This window comes from Choristoneura fumiferana, chromosome 12 (genome assembly GCF_025370935.1).
Source record: "Choristoneura fumiferana chromosome 12, NRCan_CFum_1, whole genome shotgun sequence".
NCBI classification, from domain to species: domain Eukaryota; kingdom Metazoa; phylum Arthropoda; class Insecta; order Lepidoptera; family Tortricidae; genus Choristoneura; species Choristoneura fumiferana.
The window spans coordinates 16,380,011-16,400,915 of record NC_133483.1 but is presented as its reverse complement, the minus strand read 5'-3'; the positions used below and the strand labels follow the sequence as shown (position 1 = coordinate 16,400,915).

At 37.4% G+C, this 20,905-nt stretch overlaps 1 protein-coding gene across 2 annotated transcripts in view; it reads right to left on the bottom strand.

Moving 5' to 3' along the window:
• The window catches only part of LOC141433502 (protein qui-1), a 123,462-nt gene that overhangs the window by 45,576 nt on the left and 56,981 nt on the right, over positions 1-20,905 (bottom strand). For both annotated transcript variants that reach the window (XM_074095562.1, XM_074095563.1), the window contains exons 4-13: positions 18,616-18,738; positions 14,201-14,370; positions 10,067-10,221; positions 6,205-6,373; positions 5,329-5,488; positions 4,228-4,972; positions 4,011-4,154; positions 2,757-2,957; positions 1,474-1,652; positions 70-216 (exon numbers count right to left, since the gene is read on the bottom strand). In XM_074095562.1, coding sequence (XP_073951663.1) covers positions 70-216; positions 1,474-1,652; positions 2,757-2,957; positions 4,011-4,154; positions 4,228-4,972; positions 5,329-5,488; positions 6,205-6,373; positions 10,067-10,221; positions 14,201-14,370; positions 18,616-18,738 — 2,193 coding nt within the window. The remainder of the gene's footprint in view (positions 1-69; positions 217-1,473; positions 1,653-2,756; positions 2,958-4,010; positions 4,155-4,227; positions 4,973-5,328; positions 5,489-6,204; positions 6,374-10,066; positions 10,222-14,200; positions 14,371-18,615; positions 18,739-20,905) is intronic.

Below are 20,905 nucleotides of genomic sequence, written 5' to 3'. Positions count from 1 at the left end.
TATAACCTGCACCTCTTTAAAAAACTTTAGGTACTTAAACAACTTCTTAAGTGAAGCTAATGTACATACCTGTGCTCCCAACTGCATGGGATCCCTCGTAAGTATATCGCTGGACTTTCGCACAGCTCCATACACCAGCTCAACATCGCGGTCCAGGATGTAGCAACGAACGTGCTCCAGTATGCAGCGGAGATAGGATACAGTTACCGTTTGTACCTGTATAATTAAATAGGATACAATAGAGTATAAAATTTAATTTTACTGACATATTGTTTCCAATTTTGTACAGCTTTATCGTGAATTAAATTACATTTTTAATCAATCTTTATTTTATTAAATTATAATAATATTATAATGTACCTGTACTGTTATAATAAAGACTAATTAAAAATTTAACTTAATACTATTATTATGTATATTATTTCTCTAAGTAGTAACAACAACAACAAATTACATTACATTATGCATACATTACCATTCAAACTAGTTTCATGGAGTTAAATAAATTTAGCTTACAGAAGTACTACCACTAGGCGTACTGAGTCTCTAATTTTTGTAAGTCTTATTAATTGTAAGGGCAAAAGTTAATAAAAATAGATATAGATAGTATGTTAAAAGTCTTGTAAAGGTAGACCTTATCACAAAAAAACGGAAACGTTTCTAGTTATTTGCAATTAATTTGCTAAAACTGATGGAAGCTTCATTTTTAGGTACAGTCGAGTTCATAAACTTGTGAGCAAATTTTTGATAAAAAGTATCTGAACACGACTCTATTATTAACGGCGTAAAAGCGTGTTCAGATGTTTTTGATCAAATTTTTGCTCACAAGTTTATGAACTCGACTGTACCTCTTGACAAATGTGAGTTTCGCAATAGCAATAGATTTTCCACCAGATTTCAATTAGAAGATTCAGTATTTATACTCGTACTTTATCCAAGTTTCCCAACAACTGATCGAAGACAGCCGCAAGATTAAAGATACCGACTAGCACTTATTGGTTTATTATGCGGCTTAAGCTAAGTTATTACCTATATAACCAAAATAAAACAAAAGAATATAATATACAAACCAAAAACACAAAACAAATTATAACAATTTGTGTAAATAACCGGGACATTATTTTTACATGGAATGTTTGACAACTCACCGATGAAATAGAATGTGTAAACTGATTTATATACACAATGAAACATAAATAAATATCTTTTCTTGTTCGAACACTAAAGTAATATGTAGGTATAATCAATCAATACAAAACTACGCTTTTTAAATATTCTGCTTTCTATCGTGTTCGACAACAGTCGCGTCGACACCACATGACTGCATTTTTAGAAATGCTTTTAAGTGTTTTGTTTGTGTTGTTGTATGTAGTATCTCTTCACTATACAAGGTACTCGATTAATACACACATTTAAGTTCACAAGAAGAGCGACGATATGTCCCTAGTTTAAGTAGAAGAGACAAATACTTACTGCTGCTAGCAGAAAATCAAAATTGCAGACAGTCAAGTCCTTTAGCTTCGAAAAGTCACCAGCCAGCAGGAGATGTAACCAAGACTCTTCAACATGTCTTTGGGTGAAGGCAGCCGCCGTGCGAGTGCCCGAATGGAATGGAGTCGAGTCTAGAAGTGCGTCGTCGTCGTCGGCACAACCTTTAGTAGCAATATTTAAAAAGTTTTAAAAACGTTGAGTAGTCTTGTAAAACTAAATTTAGGCTAGCAAGTAACGAAATACTGCATCGGCTAGTTAATATCTATACTATTTGAGCGTAATAGTGTTTCGTAGATCTGAGATTGTAGTTGTCTTTGCGACCAACCACTCATAAACACGAACAATCTTTGAGTAAGTATAAACGATTACAACGACATCGAAAAAAAACTACATCCTTACTTTTGCATCGTGCTCTAACATGTCTCTGCATAAATGAAATGCCTGATGCAGCACGTTCCTCCACCAAAATAGCGCATAAAATGCCAGCAATATCTAGAGCAGCTAATTCAATAATAATATGCGATGCAGTGTTCGCGTAAATTTTTCGATATCGGATTTTTATTAACCGTCAGTCGATTACTGTGACTTCCCTATTTATGTAACATCTGTTCAAAAATAATGAGAGTCATTTTAACATGTACCTAGAATTGGAATATCCTCACAGACAAATAACAGCACTCTTCACAAATGGTTGAGAATGAAAAATACATACCTACATGGTAGAATCTAGTTATAGTGAGAGTAGTTACACTAAAATACTATTTAATGGTCCTCTAACTTTATACCGAAAACATTTTTCCCAAATGATCAATTCCCCAACTGCTTCATATTCTTCTAACGCCCAGAATCTTTTATAAAGGAGTTATGTAATTTGAATACCAAACTCTATCATAGCTTGATGTTCATAAATACAATATCGTCTATATGAAAAAGTTGCGAAAGAAAAAAATATGTTCAGCGAAAATCCAAGATCCCGAAGAAGCCAGATACTAAACTTGTAGAGCTTATAATCAATAAACTTAGGCAAAACGTTTGACCATAAGACATTCTTCAAATCTACTAGCTTTCCATCGGGATCCTGTTGGAAATCCGGGAAGAGTAAGCTCTACAAGGTTCGAGTGAGCGTCTTCATCCCAGCCTATATACGTCCCACTGCTGGGCACAGGCCTCCTCTCAGAACAAGAGGGTGGAGTGAGTGAGCGTCTCGTCATGCTCTAAATATGCACGTACTGGCAGTGAGACTTAACACACATGAAGATACCAACCTGGTTCCTGAGTCTCCGAAGTATCAGTGTCATCAGGGTCTTGTAGGAAATTGGCGAAATGTAGGGCTGCTAAGTCCGAGTGGGCGTCGCGTAATGCGCTCTGAACACGCACGTATCGGCGGCGTGCGCGGGCGCCGGCCGCTGCGGCACGCCATCGCCACGTGCTCCGGCCGGATACCACGTTCTCCAGTATAAGGGGCTCTGAGAACAAAATTGCTAGTCATTTAAAGGAATCACGTAAGACCTACTTAACTGAATTTAAGAGTTGAACTGGTAAGATTCTGGTACCTAGTAGGAAGCCAGGGTCGGTAGAAAATTAGATTATACCCTCACCCTACTGCAAGCTTTATGTGTCTGCTAAGGGACTAAAGGACGTCATTATCATCATCATCACTAGTAATTTAGTCAGAAGTTACTTTGCAAAGACCCATATTCATGAACTAAAACCAGCTTAAAGAAAACTCGGCCACGACTCTGGTACTACGAGTATTACAACCATATTTAATATAAGAAATAAAGAAAAAAAAAATTCATGACGACACGGGAAAGTAAAAAAAAGTAAAACAAAAAATGCGTAAGTCACAAAGTGGTCCCAAATCAGCAATCTGATTATATGGTATTCGTCTTCGGCATCGTATTAACTAAGTACCGAGCATAAAACGTCAAGACTAATATTAAATAATTGTTTTAATGTAGTTATCTACTAGTAATTGAAATAGTAGGTATTTAAGTTACGCGGTATCGGTAACAATCTACATTTCAATTTAAAATTCTAAAGCAAAGCGGTGAAGAGGCTCGTAGATATTTTTTAATCCTTATTTACATTCCGACAGCAATTTTCAAAGCAAAATTAGTGACCGAAAATTTAACTTTGGATGTAGATATAGTAATCTTTATTGATAGAGTAAATTAAGCTGTACTTTGTCTGTATGGCGGGTTTGGCGCTAAATAATATCAAAGTGTAGGTTACCGTCGAAATTAATTTCAACCAAAAACACTCGCAATATGCGCATTGCGATTAAACCTAGCCGAAGCAGATGCTGCTGACAAATTTATGCCCAACTACAAATTTAAATGAACAATATAATTTCATAGCATGAAGCGTTTAATAAAGTTATTTATTATTCCCTCATAAACACTTTCAAACAATGTACCTTTTGCCAAGACTTTTGCAGCATCCCTAAACTTCTAATTTTGAACTTGCAACTTAATTTCGTAGCGTAACAGAAAAGTTAATGTCAAAATGTCACTTACTCATCATATATTTGGCGACGCACAAAGTAGAAAAGTTAAAGTTAGCATCCTTCAGAGTTATAACCGCGTCGCTATTGCTCGTCGGCATTAGAAGTTCCAGCAACTCGAGCTCCGTGAGCCCGAACTCGGAACAAGTTATGTAACCTGAAATCATGGACAAAGTTAATTGTGCCACATCGGATTGGGGAAACTAAACTGAGGATGAGAGACTATGTACCTGCTAATTTACTAAAGGCTTTAGATCCGAAGACGGTTTCTAAGTTATCAAAGGCACTGTCGATGTAGTCTCCATAGCTGTTGTTTTCAGGTGTTTCCGCGACGGGATCGAGAAGGTGGTAGCATTGCTGCACTTTGAACTTTTCCTTCTGTGCGGGAGTGAGCTGCAACTGCTCCAGAGGCACGGCACTCGAGCACACGAGGAACACGTTGCGCGGCAGCGACATCGGCAACCACGACAACCCCGTCACTATGTCACACTCCAGCGGATTCACCCTATGCACGTTGTCAATAAATATAAGCAAAATCTCATTTTCCATCTCCTCGCATCTCCTCAAGAGACTTTGAAACCAATTATTAATATATAAAGGGTCAAAACTGGCGTCTTTCGGCAAATAGCCCTCGGGAATGTTCAAGATAATAGATATCTGTTGGCACATAACTCTCAAAAGTTCCAAATTGTAGGCCGATCTCGGAGTGGAAGCCGAAAACCTTATTATCCTCAGAACAGGCTTGGGAAAAACTTCCTCACATTTATAATATAAATGTGTCAATAAAGTACTCTTCCCAGAGGCGTCCGGTCCGTATATTAGAACGGGAGGGTGGCGCGTCCGGTTTTCGTAGTTTTCTTTTGCGTTGCTTAGTATACTTTTCGCTGCATCCTCGATTTGCTTAACGTTTACCTTATACCGACGTCTATGCTCTATACATATCCTAAGATGAGTGATGTGCTCCAGGAAAACTTCCTGAAAGATATACGATGTGCTGAAAATTTTGATTAATGATTCCGCTAGCCTTTTAAAGAAGTTCGAATTGGGGAGAGTTTGAGTCAAAACTTTATCAATTTGTTTGCGTTTGGTGGTAATAAATTCTTTCTTTAAGTGGAGTTTCAAAATTATTTATATTGCTTGGGCGTACACAAACATGAACTGTTTAAATTTGACACCGTTTCATCAAACCCAACATAAAAAGTTATTTTTTTTATGAAATTCGTATCAACTTTATAGACTTACATGAAATATTTTTACAATGGAACTTTTATGTATTTCCCTTCTTTCCAATCATCAAAATTTTACTAGAGAGATTTTCCTTGGCATCTTACCTGTACAGTCTTTTTTCTTCCTTTGCCTTGGTCAGGTTCCGTGCTGAGACTCTCGTCGAGTAGCGAACTGACCGCAGCCTGCACTTGCTCCCGCATTGGCGCTAACCTCTCCTCGTTGTCTGATGCAGCGTCTGTCCGGGACGACTCCGCTGATGATGACCTGTGAATTGGGTAGTTCCTTGGGTTTAAAAAATATTATTCTAATTAATCCGTCCCTGAAGCACGTCAAAGTTTGGGAGTGGGGGCCAGTGAAGTCACGCCGTGCTAAAAAGTGGAACTGGTGCATTGGTCTTGTCTGTTCGGCGACAACAACAAACTTCTAAGTTTAACAAGTCAAAGAGATACAACCATTAAAAGAGTTGTTTCCGTACAAATTGCCGGTGAATCTAAATCTATAGATATGGTAATTCTAGGTGCAACAAAAAAACTAGAAAGGACCTCGGACCTAAAGTATGGAAAACGTGATTTCAGTTAAATATCCTGATGTTTTGATATGGTACAGATTCCAAAGTCCTAAACATAAGTCTCTAAAAAACTAAACTAAACTCTGAAAGGGACTCGGAAAAAGGCACCCTTAGAGACTTTTGTTCAGGACTTCGACATCTATAACACATCAAAACCTCAGGATATTTAACTGCAACCACATTTTTCAAACTTTAGGTCCGGGGTATGAACGCGAGTCTGAATCACACTTGACTAGTTTTTATTTCTTGTAGTTTGAATCAATAAGATGAACTAGAATTTGATAATTATTATGTCGTTACAACTGTGACGCATAAAATAAAATAAAAATGTAATGACGTGTCAAAAATTACCAAAAAATGAAAAATAACGTCACTTATTTACTTAAATTGTCAAAAACACGTTATTACTTACTCAAGTCTAATGATATGTCCCTCAGGTAAAGCATCTTCTAGCCGCCTCTTGAGGGCTTTAACCCTGGAATGTGCCAGCACCGCCAGCTTGGAGTCATCCGTTTCTAGGGCTGAGCAATCCCTAAAAACCGCTATCACCCCTTTAGGGTGGTTTCCATTTGATAAAAGATCTGCAAAAATATTGTTAATCCTGTATACATGTCATATGCTACTACACTTTACCCGTGGATTCGGACGCGTAATGCATAGATCTGACAGTGTTGAATAGAAATTCCGAGATTTTACTATATTTTTATGGGAATTTCCAAATATTACATCGTGGTTCTTGAGAACAGGCGTGCATAGTTTTATGAGTCTTAGCTCAACGGTTATGTTTTCGAGATTTTATCCTTATTCCGTGAAAATATCGGGATAAAAGTAGCCTATGTATTATTCCAGACGTCCAATAATCTACATACCAAATACCATTTAAATCCGATTAATCTAATTACTATCGAGTTACTACTTTTAATTTGTACAGCAATTCAGAGCTTGATTGCCAGTTACAGATGTGTTTATTGGATTATAAAAATCACATTGCAAGGGGGCATTGAACTCGAAAATAATGACTGTGTGCCAATCAACACCGTGACATACAACTTTCTTAATTTTTTAACATCTTTTTGTTATGCTACGCTACTTTGTCACGAATAAATGATTTTCTATTTTATTATTTTTATAATCTCAACAGGTTCTCGTACGTTGAATGTGGCGTTTCAAAACTATGTTGAGAACGTTATATAAGTCCTCAGCACAATCCTTCGAATATTAAATGGTTATCTGAGAGATCGCTTTAACTTTAAGCGATAAGACCGCCTATTGTGTACCCTAAATTTATGTGTCTATGTATTTTTTTAGCACTGATTTGTGTTGTGCACTAAAGAATATTTGTATTGCATTTATTGTAAATATTGACTATAGATCTTGCCCACTCTGAAGTGGATTAATCTAACTGTTGATCTGAAGTTAGAAGTGATTACTTTCCTAACTAGTAAGAAAGTTTTGTGAAGTAACTATTGTAAGTCATTTGATATAGTTCAGAACGGTTGGATACTCAGTTTAGCGATGTTTAGCTTTGCGAATGGACTTGTAAACCGGGTTGCATTTTGTGTTTGTGATAGATTGACTTATGTTACAAGTTAAATGGCAGTAGAAGACGGGATCTATTATTATGTGTCGCATAGTAGTCGTTCGTCGTGCAAAGCTAAATACTTCGCACTGTCGTCCACATTTGACAGTAGAAGAGCAAAAGTTTGTTTGTTAATTTATTGAATCAGGCGTTACTTTGCGGAGGTCCATATCAATGAACTAAAAGAATTTCCTTGCTCACCCGCGACCTTACGATATTAAGCTTATGCAAAATATGCGTGTTCATGCAGTTTTTCCACCTCCACACTGTAAGAACACACACAAATCACACAAACCCATCTATCACCACCACCACACTACACTGACGCGTTTCGAACTCAACCAGAGCTCATCTTCAGAGTGACACAACCGTACACCATGCTACCAGTTGTTAGACTAACGAACCACAACCACCGTTTTAACTTGTCACTGTAACTCCCCAAGTACCCACATACGTTTGTTTGTTGTTAGTTACCAGTTAAACTAAACATAACATCCAAATCACAGTTACGCCTTTTTAATTGAAATGTCCCTAATTGTACTTTAAATAAGTTCCCCAAACAACAAACAACAGGGCAATGAATTTTAAATTTTACTACAAATGAAAGGCTAATAAAATTAAATGGTGAATGTTGTACGAAGCCACAACGCTTTTTAGTGATATTAGATCGGGCTTTTATGCAGTTTTTACGACATAGCCGCCATTGACTATGTACCCAATCCCTTCGTGTTTGAAAAAACGCCTTTTTGAATGGCGATCTTTATTTTCATCGGGGCTGCGATAAAAACTCAGAAAATGTTTGGCTTCAGTTTAAGTTCGGGGATCGGTCTTCGTAAAGGATTCAATAACGCATAGAAAAAACTTCGGTGCGTGTATTTTCCTCTTTTCAGCAACGTAGTTTTTTACGCACATTTGTGTTTATAATGTTACTAGCGAAAGTATGAACTTCATGGCATTATCATCCTTATCAATCGTAGGACGTCCATTATTGGACATAGACCTACAGTTGATTCGATTGGAAGCGGGCTGCATCCACTTATGAATGCAGACGATCCGTCCATCTCGTTGGTGGACGTCCTACGCTGCGCTTCGTCCGTTTATAGTGAGGTGTACGTTGTTTGTACATGGGTTTAGACATTAATAATCATGTGGATTGTAGGCACAGTATTGTGTGAGTTTCGAACGGACTTATGTTTTATAACATTTTAATTTCTAAATTGTGAGTTTCTAAATCCACATTATCAAAAACATATGTACCTAAATTCTATTTTTTAAAACTTTAAGTACTGCTTTAAAAATAAACAAGATCAAACAATGAACTATTATTAACCTATTTTTTACATACGAACTTTAACTTACAATGTAATTGTACAATATATTATTTTTGATTTTCGTTAACATTTCAAATGAAGTTTATGTATTTGTCGCAGGGATGTGAACCCTGAGGAATTTGATCAAATCCCTTTTTTTAACATTTTCCTGCGACATATTCAAAGCACGTTTTATTAAAACACATGACTAAATTGTCTTTAATTCACACATATTATTTTAGCAAAGGAAGGTCAACGTGTCATGTCAATGTTACTCGTCAAGTATGTGAATTTAAAAATTTGATTTATAACAATGACTGAGAAGTTATAAATATTATTAAAGAAAAAATATTTTAGGGCATAAAGCTAATTTCCAGGCAGTTTCTATTAATAAACTGAGCCATCTGTCGAAGTAATGGAAATCATGGAAAACACGGGATGTAAGTAGCTATTTTTTCCAAATTACAAACTTTAATAATATGTAATTTGCGAATTAGCGAATAAACGTTTCTATTTCTATTTCTATTTTTTTTTTCTATTTTAATACACTTACAAGCTCCCAACATTATAGCAACACAACATTTCCACGGAAAGTTTAATGACCGTAAAGTCACGTGTCAATAACTTTTAATTATTCTAAGTTATGTTAAGTACCATAAAGTATATTAACAGAGAAGAACTTTTACGGGCCGTAAAATTTTTCCACGATGGGAAATAGTAACAGTTGTAATTTCCATTCCGAAAGTCGGTTTAATCTCGTATAAAACTTTTACTATTCGCCGTAAAACTGGGGCACATAATATTTTTGGATTTATAGATCATATTTTAGCACGAACTTTGTTACGGCGGAATATTAAGTTACCGACGTCGACGGCTTTTGTTTTGCATGTTACAAAATTATGCATAAGTTTCTTTCTAAAAACTAATACACCAGCAACGTTAGTCTGGTAGAATAATACGAGTAACGGGTGATTTTCAATGAAGCCCCTTCTCGAAGCATTTTAAAGTTAATTGTGCAACTTAGTAATCTCAAAAAAAATACTAAAGGTTTTCAAACGAAGAACATTTCTGCACTGAAAAATCTGACCGTTAGGAAGGAAGGGACCCTCGCTTTTAATTTAATCTCATCTTTACCGTCTGCTTGTACTCGGATTGCCCTTTCATAAACTAAAGCCACTGCGAGTTTGTATTATTTTAGAACGCAAAACTCCACAGAAAACCAGCGTTACTGCACACAATGTGCAGCAACACATGCTGTGACCCTTTTTGGTATCCTGTCGTGTCACCAAGTAACATAGTTTTAGTGCTAGTTTTACTTTAAGTCTTAGGTGGTGTTTATGGAGCCAAAATAAATCTTTCTTTCTTTCTTTCAAAATAAAACTCACCTAAAGCTAGGTCGCATTGAATTTCCACCGGGCTTCTTAGTAGGTCAGCGACGTCGACTGCGTTCGAATGCGCTTCAAGCGCTAACGAGTTGAACGCTTTTTGTACTTCACTAAGACGACTTCGCTGCTCCTCTCTCTCCACTAGATCGCAGAACCTGATAAAAGAGGTGCGTTCAATAAACAAATTAATTTTACTACAAAAAAAATAACTTAGTTACTGAAATTTTCAATGCAGGAGTCGAGTTGCATAACGTTTCAAACTTTCGCCGTTTTAACTCATGATACGAGTAAATAAACACACCTGGAGTTAACCTTGATGATATATTGCTACAATGAGGGCTATCGTTTTTTGTCTCACTAGATGGCGCACTGTTGCGTGAGGTTTATAAGTATGGCTTTCAAAGTCTGTTATTACGGGCGTGAAAACAATGTTTAGATAAAAATCATAATTTAATACACCTTTAAACCGTACTTTAAAAATATCGAGCCTGCTACAGTGTTGCATAGTCCTCGTTTTGTTCGGAAAAAAAGGGAGGACAAAGGTTTCCCAAAGACAAACTGTCTCAAAACACAGACATTCATTGCCCCGGAACGCATATTTGCCATAATTAATTTCAGATATTGCAAAATATTCACAAAATTATTCTAATTATAAATAAACCCGCGTAGCTCACCCGAAAACTATGAGATTTGATATTTATCCGATAGCCGTGAATATAGTCTTGACTAGAGTCTACTGCTAACCATAGTCAGTTCATAATTTAAAAAGTTACATTTGTGGCAACTCTATGGAGAGAAAATTGACTATGCTCTCGGAACACGTTTCAAGCTACGACTCGTTAGATATTGCTCTCATGTATAAAATTAATTCAGTGCCTTTATTGATTATAATACTGTACTATTGTATATGTAAATAGTGTAATTATTGGTCTACTGTTCAAGGAGTATACGCCTTTGAATAATAACCATCTTTTCGTTCCCGACACCTATACATTGATTATGTTTTGCTTTTAGTAGGATTTTTAGTATTCCGTTTTCCTCCTTTTAAAAAGACCTTAAATGTCACGAATAAAAACCTTTTTCTTTCTTTCTTTTAGTTACAAATAAACATAATTATATAAATTTAGCCATGTTTAAAACAATTTTATATATTCCACAAGCGTTATCGTAAAATACAGCGCAATTATTCTTCGTTAATTCAATAAACATGGCCGAAATTCATTATGCAAGTTCCCGTTGAGTGTCGTAATTCGGTTACATGCCGAAGATATTTTATAAAATCTCGCATGAGCACGACGTAATTCAATTTCCTTTCTTACTCAACCAATTATTATTTAAATGAGTTTAGATATCCTTGAAGAAATTGGAACAGTGTTTTGCATTATAACGTGTTTTTATTTTTATTTGCCGCATGTCTGTTTGTAAACATTCATCTCTTAAAGTTTCTATTTTCAAAATTACCTGTGTAATCCTATATAATCCTAATAATTACCACAAAAAAAAAATTAAACTAACTACTAAAATTATTTCGAAAATTTGGCTACATTCCTGCACTTGTCGTTGTCACCACGTTAATAATATAAGTTTTAGTGTTTTATTCGTAGGTATTACAAGGTAGTGGTATGCACTAATGGATCAAAAAGAAATCTTTCTTTCTTTCTTAATTAATTACAGGGATTTACCCAAAAGTGGTAAGTACATTACGAGTGAAAATTACAAAAGCTAGGTTTTAATTTTTTTATTATTCGACTGGATGGCAAACGACCTACTTCTCCTGATGGTAAGAGTACCTACATAAAAACCAAATAGTAAAGGCCCTACTTACGAAGTGCAAAATCCGAACTTAGCATCTTGCCGTCCCGCTGACGCAAATATTATTTAATATTAGAGTGAGAGGGACGGTACGATACGAACCTTGATTTTCGAATTTCGTAGGCCCCCTGATAAAATATGTAGCAAGGTCAACTGCCAAAAATAGTATTATTACAATACGACTAACAGTCCTTTCAATTACGCGCCAATTTCATATTACCTGTACACACGGAGTCTACGAATTCATCGGATCGAGAAACCTATAGCTGCTTATTTCCCCAAAGCCGGCGACTATAATGGAAATAAATTGAATAGACGTACTCATTCCATCAATACCCGTCGTCCCTTTCACAACAAGCGATAACCTGTAGGCCGTTTCAGGTGTAGCAATATTTATGTGCAAGAAGGCCTCTTTCCATCCACTAAATTATTTATTTTACGATGCTACTGAGTGTCCGGATCTCGTTCCGAGAGAATGGCCATAAATTGTCATAGCCTGGATAGACGAGGGAGAGTATAAAGGTTTTGCTTATCCGCACTTGAGGGATATATTCCTTAGAGTAGGGAAAATGAGATATTTTATTATCGTGTCGGAGGACCTGTTGATATTGTTTTTTGGGTTTCATGGCCGCCATGTCGCCGGCCAATCGCAATCGCGACCGGTGTCGCAATGTTACAAATAGCAGTGGGAAGAGAAATCTAGTATTTACGTGTGTCAGGGAGTCAATTAAACTATTTTTTTTTAATTTGGTACGGAAGTAACTTGTGTTTTACTGGTCTAACCCATGGCGAATTATAATTCGTCGATTCCGGATTTGAGTGATCTGTTAAACAGCTGTCTTTGTTCAGACCAGTATTTTTATTGATTGGTTCAGCACGATAATTAAACGTCCAATGATGATAAATTGAAAATTAATCATAAAAATTAAGATTTTTTGAGATTACAATGTTTACAAAACTAAGAGTTCAATCATCTATACTAAATTGTTGAATCCGCTGAAGAATAAACAACTCTTTAACTTTGAACTAAAATATGAATGACTTTCACAAACAATATTACTGGCACTCAAAATGAAATTCTAAAGTTTTTACTTATTCGTTTTCGTCTCATAATCATGTTTTCGTTTCTATAATGAACTTGTTTAGTCTCCAAGGAAATCATGTCATGAATATAATATAAAAAAATGAAGAAGCATTATACTTAAGAATTGTGTGGCAACATTAAATTTAACACTAATACCTAAGCAAATGACAAATTCGACTTTTATATTACCTGATTCAAATTAATTGTAGATTTTTTCCTTATTAGTCCGTTCAGACAGGTGAAGGACCGGAGGCCGTATTGCCTAATGTTTCTGGCGCTCGCAATCGCAATGAAATGACAGATTTCGCATACAAAAAGTGTCATTTGATTGCGATCGCGAGCGTTAAGGGGCTCCCAGACGGGCCATATTTTCACTGCAATTTGTGGCCGGCAACTATTGGTGTCCCTCTCTTACTCACATGTTAGACAGGGACACCAATAGTTGCCAGCCACATATTGCAGTGAAAATATGGCCCGTCTAGAAGCCCCTTTAGAAACGTTAGGCAATACGGCCTCAGGTCCATATCGCCACGTCATAGTCAAATTAATTATAAGTTAGGTAAAGTTTGTTTTTCTTTTGTTATAAATCAAATCTGGCATCTTGTTTTTCTCCATCAATAAACAATAAACTTCAAACTTCATTAACACTACTGGCCAGTAGGTGTAAAAAATATTGACAGTCAATAGCCATTAATGCCATTAACGAAGAAAATAATTACCTATTCTTTTTAAATTTATTTTCTCAATGCGGGCATACCTAATGGCCAGTATTTAAAAAAGTTATGTACAAGAATTTAGATTAAAATTGTGACTTTATGAACGTGGCCAAAAACGGAACAAGCGTGGCAATCCTGCATAATTTAATTTTTTTGCGGTTCACCGTGAGTGGTTTTACTTTTTAGTTTGTATTTTTTTTATTACACTAATAATTAAAAAGCTAATAGTAATAATTGAAACAAATGAAGAATATAAAATAAAGCACTCTCGTGCAATTGTCACCCACTTTCATTGAAATCTCTGAAGCCCTGCGTAGCCACAAATTTATTTAAAAAAAGGAGATGGGATTACAATCAATTACACAGTGATAGTCACAAATAAACTTTAAAAACTAGTGAAAGGGCGATGCTGATAACTGAATGAATGCAAATATTTAACGCAACGCAACTCACTGCGCATCACGGAGGTTTTTTAATGAAGCATCTGTCAGTGTTTTAACAGTGGACGGATGAGAAAATTACCATTTATCGTCTCCCTCCAGATAGTACAAGCCGTCGACGTGAAGCCGGTAGCAGGCTTGGACCAACGCAGCTTGCGGCGAGTCGGACTTGACCAGGTTTTCGAACGTCTCCTCTTTGATCGTAAAAGGGAGAACTGGCAGGTAGGAAGAGGCGTCGCCACCGATGAGGCACTGTTAAAAATACGATATTTAAAAAAACTTTTGGAAGAAATTTTTGGAAATACAGTGCGACAAAGCGGGAGCTACGGCCCGCATTTGCCACCATCATATAATTATGGGTTGATTCGAAACATGTCAGGCATACTTCGAGAGAGAGTTATAAAGTAACTAGCTTTTACCCGCGGCTTCGCTCGCGTTAACCATTAACATTTCAAAGAAGCAAGCAATCAAGCAAGCAAGCCAGCAAGCATGCAAGTGAGCATGTAAGCAAGCATGCAAGCAAGCATGCAAGCAAGCATGTAATTATGCAAGGAATAGTGCAAGCAATCATGCATTCGAGCATGCAAGCAAACATGCATTCAAAGTTGCATTCTAGCATGCAAGCAAGCATGCAAGTGAGCATGTAAGGAAGCATGTAATTATGCAAGGAATAGTGCAAGCAAGCATGCATTCGAGCATGCAAGCAAGCATGCAAGTATGTAAGGAATAGTGCAAGCAAGCATGCATTCGAGCATGCAAGCAAACATGCATTAAAGCATGCAAGCAAGCGTGCAAGTAAGCATGCAAGTCAGCATGCAAGCAAGCATGTAAGGAAGCATGTAATTATATTATGCAAGGAATAGTGCAAGCAAGCATGAATTCGAGCATGCAAGCAAGCATGCATTCAAAGCTGCATTCAAGCATGCAAGCAAGCATGTAATTTTGCAAGAAATAGTGCTAGTAGTAAGCATGCATTCGAGCATGCAAGCAAACATGCATTCAAGCATGCAAGCAAGCATGCAAGCAAGCATGCATGCAAGCAAGCATGCAAGCAAGCATGCAAGCAAGCATGCAAGCAAGCATGCATTCAAAGCTGCATTCAAGCATGCAAGCAAGCATGCAAGCAAGCATGTAATTTTGCAAGAAATAGTGCTAGTAGTAAGCATGCATTCGAGCATGCAAGCAAACATGCATTCAAGCATGCAAGCAAGCATGCAAGCAAGCATGCAAGCAAGCATGCAAGAAATCATGCAAGCAAGCATGCAAGCAAGCATGCAAGCAAACATGCAAGCAAGCATGCAAGCAAGCATGCAAGCAAGCATGCAAGCAAGCATGAAAGTGAGCATGTAAGTAAGCATGTAATTATGCAAGGAATGTTGCAAGCTCTGCTGCAAGCAAGCATGCAAGCAAGCATGCAAGCATGCAAGAAAACAAACATGCAAGCAGGCAAACAAATATGCAAGCAGGCATGCAAGAAGGCATGCAAGTGAGCATGTAAGTGAGCATGTAAGCAAGCATGTAATTATGCAAGGAATAGTGCAAGCAAGCATGCATTCGAGCATGCATTCAAGCATGCAAGCAAGCATGAAATTTTGCAAGAAATAGTTCTAGTAGTAAGCATGCATTCAAGCCTGCATTCAAGCATGCAAGCAAGCATGCAAGCAAGCATGCATTAAATCATGCAAGCAAGCGTGGAAGCAATCGTGTAAGCAAGCATGTGATTATGCAAGAAATGGTGCAGCAAGCAAGCAAGCATGCTTTTTAACACATTATTAAGTCAGCTCAGTCAGCTCCGCGGTTAGAATACAAAAACAAACTTTTGGTCATCCCTTGGGAATGGCAATTTTTTTCGGGATAAAAAATATCCTATTATTTATTCTGGACCTCTAATATGACGTATGCAAAGTTTCATAGGAATCGGTGCAGTAGTTACGGCGTGAAAGCGTAACAAACAAACAAACAAACAAACAAACAAACAAACAAACTCACTTTCCCCTTTATAATAGTAAGGATAAGTAGGAAGTAGGATTATTGCTTCAAATTACTTATAGATTCCAAGTTAGTCAAACGATAGCGTGATGTCGTAGTCTACAGGCAGCGCCATCTTTTGGATGTTTTTATAAGTAATTGTAAGCTCGGTGCAATTTTGTGGGTTTCGAAAGCAAAATATTAATCGCTCGTGTGTCAAATTTTTGTAAATAAATATCTCTCTCTCAAATTTCCTTCCTATTAAATCCTATTATGTTCTTCATATACGTATGTATATATTTTTTTCTAGATTTTGTGATTGAAATTGAGGGTTTTGTGTTAAGAACATCATCATCATCATCATCCCAGCCTATCCTAGTCCTGCTGGGCACTGTTGGGCACAGGCGTCCTCTCAGAATTAGAGGGCTTGGACCGTAGTTCCCACGCGGGCCCAATGCGGGATGGGAACTTCACACATACCATTGAATACCTTTGCAGGGTTGTGCAGGTTTCCTCTCGAACAAATGACCAAAATTTCAAGACTAAACCCAGCGTTTGAAATTTCAACATTTTATCCCGTGGGAATATCGGGATAGAAAGTAGACTACTTATGTGTTATTCCAGAAGTCCAGCTACCTACTTACCAGATTTCATGACTATAAACCCAGCGGTTGTTATTTCGTTATTTCGAGATTTTATCCCTATCCCGTGGGAATATCGGGATAAAAAGCAGCCTATGTTTTATTCAACATTTTATCCCGTGGGAATATCGGGATAGAAAGTAGACTACTTATGTGTTATTCCAGACGTCTAGCTATCTACATACCGAATTTCAGGGCTCTAAGCCCAGCGGTTATTAGTTCAAGATTTTATCCCTATCCCGTGGGATAAAAAGTAGCCTATGTGTTATTTCAAACGTCCAGCTACCTACTCATCAAATTTCATGACTCTAAGCCCAGCGGTTGATATTTCGAGATTTTATCCCTATCCCGTGGGAATATCGGGATAAAAAGTAGCCTATGTTTTATTCCAGATGTTCAGCTATCTACATACCAAATTTCATCCAAATCCGTCCAGCCGTTTCAGCGTGAAAGAGTAACAAACATACTCACTCACTCACTCACTCACTCACTCACAAACTTCGCATTTATAATATTAGTAGGATACCTACGCGACTAACTCGTGTACTTACACTTATTATTTTAATAATTATGTACTTAAGCAGCGTTTCCACCAATAATGTGCCAGGATGTGTTGCGAGCGATGTGTTTTTCACTAACCAATAGAAACGCTTCGTTTATCTCGCCTCGTTCCGCTCAGCTGTTTCCACCAGAGATGTGCTGTGCGAGGATGTCTAAATGAAGCATTTCTATTGGTTGATGAAAAACAAATTCCTCGCACATCTCTGGGGGAAACGCTGCTTTATGGGGGAGGCGAGGCCTATGTCCAAAATTACAGTGGACGTTAGTACGTCCACACACACACACACCACCGACCGACCGTAGTCGGCTTATGCGGTGCTGATGATGATGATGAATTATGTTTTTGGACTGTGCTTTACTCGGTTAGGAAGGCTTTTACTGACTGTGAGTACGAATTTCTGGTTGGAAACAAAAACCCAGATAATAACCAAACACCTTAGAAGAAAATATTCTTCTTAATCTTAATTTAATCAAGTAATTCTAAACGGACATTTCAAGAATGTTATTTTAGCAATTAATTTTAAATTTACAAATCGTTAAAACCTGACGGTTAATTTCGGACGGCAATTGGAAAAACCCCTTTGTTATTTTTTAATTTTCCCAAAAAGAGAGCAGGAAAAATTGAGCCATTCAGCTTAGTCCGTCTCATTTGAATTAATCTTATTTTACAGAACGGAGCTCAAACGACAAAACAGGCTTTCTTTTTTACGGGCTTAAAAGTAGGTAAATAGCATTTTATTTTTACTTTGTTGACTTTGTGTTTGGTCGTTGAGCTTGTTGAGAATTTATTTGGCTTTTATAACAAATTTTGAGTCAACACCGCTCGTTACTGCGGTATGCTTCTCGTAGGTAGAGTCATTCACGATGACGCGTGCCATGGTTCTTATTACAATGTCATTAATATCTATTTTTGACAAAATCACGCGTCTTCGTGGATGGCACTAGGTATAGGTAGGTACATCTCTACGCAACTTCGTGTGCGACTATGTAGCACCTACTACCACACAACTATGTAGGTACCTAAATACGTCTCTGGGATGAAAAATAGACATTCGTCATGCCGGGCGTCATGCTACCCGCCATGCCTAGCGCTCCCTCTTTTGCAAGTTTTTGGGCGCTAGTGAAAAGTGAGCTCAATGGCTTTATAGTAAAGCAACATTGCAAGAACGCGATGAGTAAAGTATAGTCTGGCTGATATGGATATTTCAATGATTATTTTGTTATTAAGCATTTTTATTGTCATAATATGAGATCTAACCTAAAAATGTTTTGGTTATACTATTAACTTGCGCGTGTTGAAAATAAATAAACAAGTTAAAATACTTACGAGAAAGTATCCAGCCTTGGAGGTATCGTTGCAGCAGCGGATCTCTTGCAGGTGGTGACGCAGCAGCGCGGGGCTGGTCTCGTCACCACCGTCGGAGCCGTAGTGCATGTCCAAGAACTCGATCTGCAAAATGCTTCAGTTGTAAAGCTAAGCACCCCTCATCAAGATATTCCTCAAGATACAAACTATGTTTCGGGTCTACTGGACATGCCTTTTTTGTAGTGCATAATTATCCAACAACTTGATAAAATGCTTCAGTTGTAAAGCTAGGCATCCACGATGTTTCTCAAGGTACCTACAAGCTTTACGTATAAGTAGTATAGTTTTGGGTCTGCTGGACATGCCCTTGTCATGCACACTTGCGTGTGTTTTTGAACATAATAAATATTGTGTTGTGTTCGCTTGGTGTACCTAAAACGTAAGCGCCTTTGTTACAAGTGTTAGTTCCATTTTTTTTTAAATCATTGAAATTCAAAATGCAGTGACACGTGAAGGATACCGTGCAATATTAAAATATTTTGAATATTGTATTTATTTTCTGATACACGCAAAAATAGTAGTTATTTTTAAAAGTCGCTGTTAGTAGTAGAAGTTTAAAAAAAGTGTCGTGTAAAGAGCCCTTTGAGGCCTACTTGCAGGATAAACGATTTGAATTTGAATTTCTGGATTTTCCAAATAATGTCGTGCTGTTTGAGGACTATGATCTTTGTTTTTATTATTTTCTCCTGTTAAAGGCCCCACTCGTCATAACATTTCATAGTCTTAATAACCCAAGTCATACAGCAAATATCAGCCTAAGTTGATTTCCAAGACAAAGCGACTCCCCCGTCTCGTAACCTCCACTATGTCCAACCACAACATGTCGAGTGTCGACGCATTCTCACAAAGCCACTGAGTGCGATTCGCCCGCAGCCCGCATTCACTGCACCGCGTCAATCCATTTACGAGCGAATAGTTTGGCCTGATTCGGCCGGCGGCCGTTGCGTTTCAACTACAAACGTCACAGAAATTATATTAAGGAGAATAGACATGTAAGGAAATACAAGCTATACAGGCGAGCTAAAAATACATAATGTTTTTTTTCCAACTCAGTCTACAATGAAGTTAATTGTGAACAAATCGTCGTTCATAAAGGATTAAAATTCATTGAACCACAACATTTTTTCCTTTCTCCTCCGCTACCAACACATCACATTTCGTTAATGAGTACAGTTATTTACTACTAGGTATAGCCTATGAAAAAATTTGCATCGGAGGTTAAAAATATAAAAACGTGTGTGTTTTAGTAGCAAACGAGGTGAAAAGCGGCGCATGGATTTAGGAAGGAAATACAAACGAATCACCGGTAATTACCTTAGATAGGTAGTATATTTATTACGGGGTATAGACCATAATTACCTTTGGAATTACTTAATTTGGATTAGACAGTCTGCCTGTGATCAAAATGCACGCAACCGCGTCAAAATATCGGGACCTCGTTTACTAGGCAATCAAGGTCTACATCCCGTAAGAAATTATGTCTAATATTTCTAGTCCTGTTATTGAAGAATACATTCAACATTTACCATCGCACTCTCAATGTCATTATCATCACATCCATAGGAGCACTATAATAACGATTCGGTGGTAGTAGATCTTTTAACGGCTCCTCAGGTGGCACAAACGCACATGTGCGTTAAAGTGCTGGTATTTTTTATTTTTGTGATGTTCAATAGATAGTCCTTGCATTATATTACACATTTTGACAAATTCATATGTTGTTTTTCTGTGAAATCTGCGCAAAGCTAAGTGCAAAGTTTGTGAGGTGTGTCACGCCCTAAAACGTTCTACAGCTTACGATCGATTGCATTCAGCTGACGATGACAGTCTTTCAACTTGGAAAGTTTCAAAGCGCTATAATCCACGCTTCAAGTGGTACTGCAACTTAATTTCCTTAATCTTGTTGAATCTATGCAGCTGCTGAACCTTCTGATATTAACAATTTAGCTGCTATTTAAAATGGACTATAAAGTTGAAGCATTTTTAAACAAAATCACTTAAGTTCACACAGTTTGTCAGCGGCGGCGCAGAACTGAAATTTGGCATGGGCAAGATATTAAGGCAGGCCGAGGCGGAGATGTCGGGATGACCTGGACGTGAAACTGAGAGGGCCAAATATAGCTCTGGACAGGGAGATGTGGAAGTCAAGAGGAGAGGTGCCCAGCAGTGGGACACAGTTATAGGCTTAATAATAATAATACGATAAATTTGGCGAGGCACCAATATTAGATGATGGATTTTCAAGTGAGCC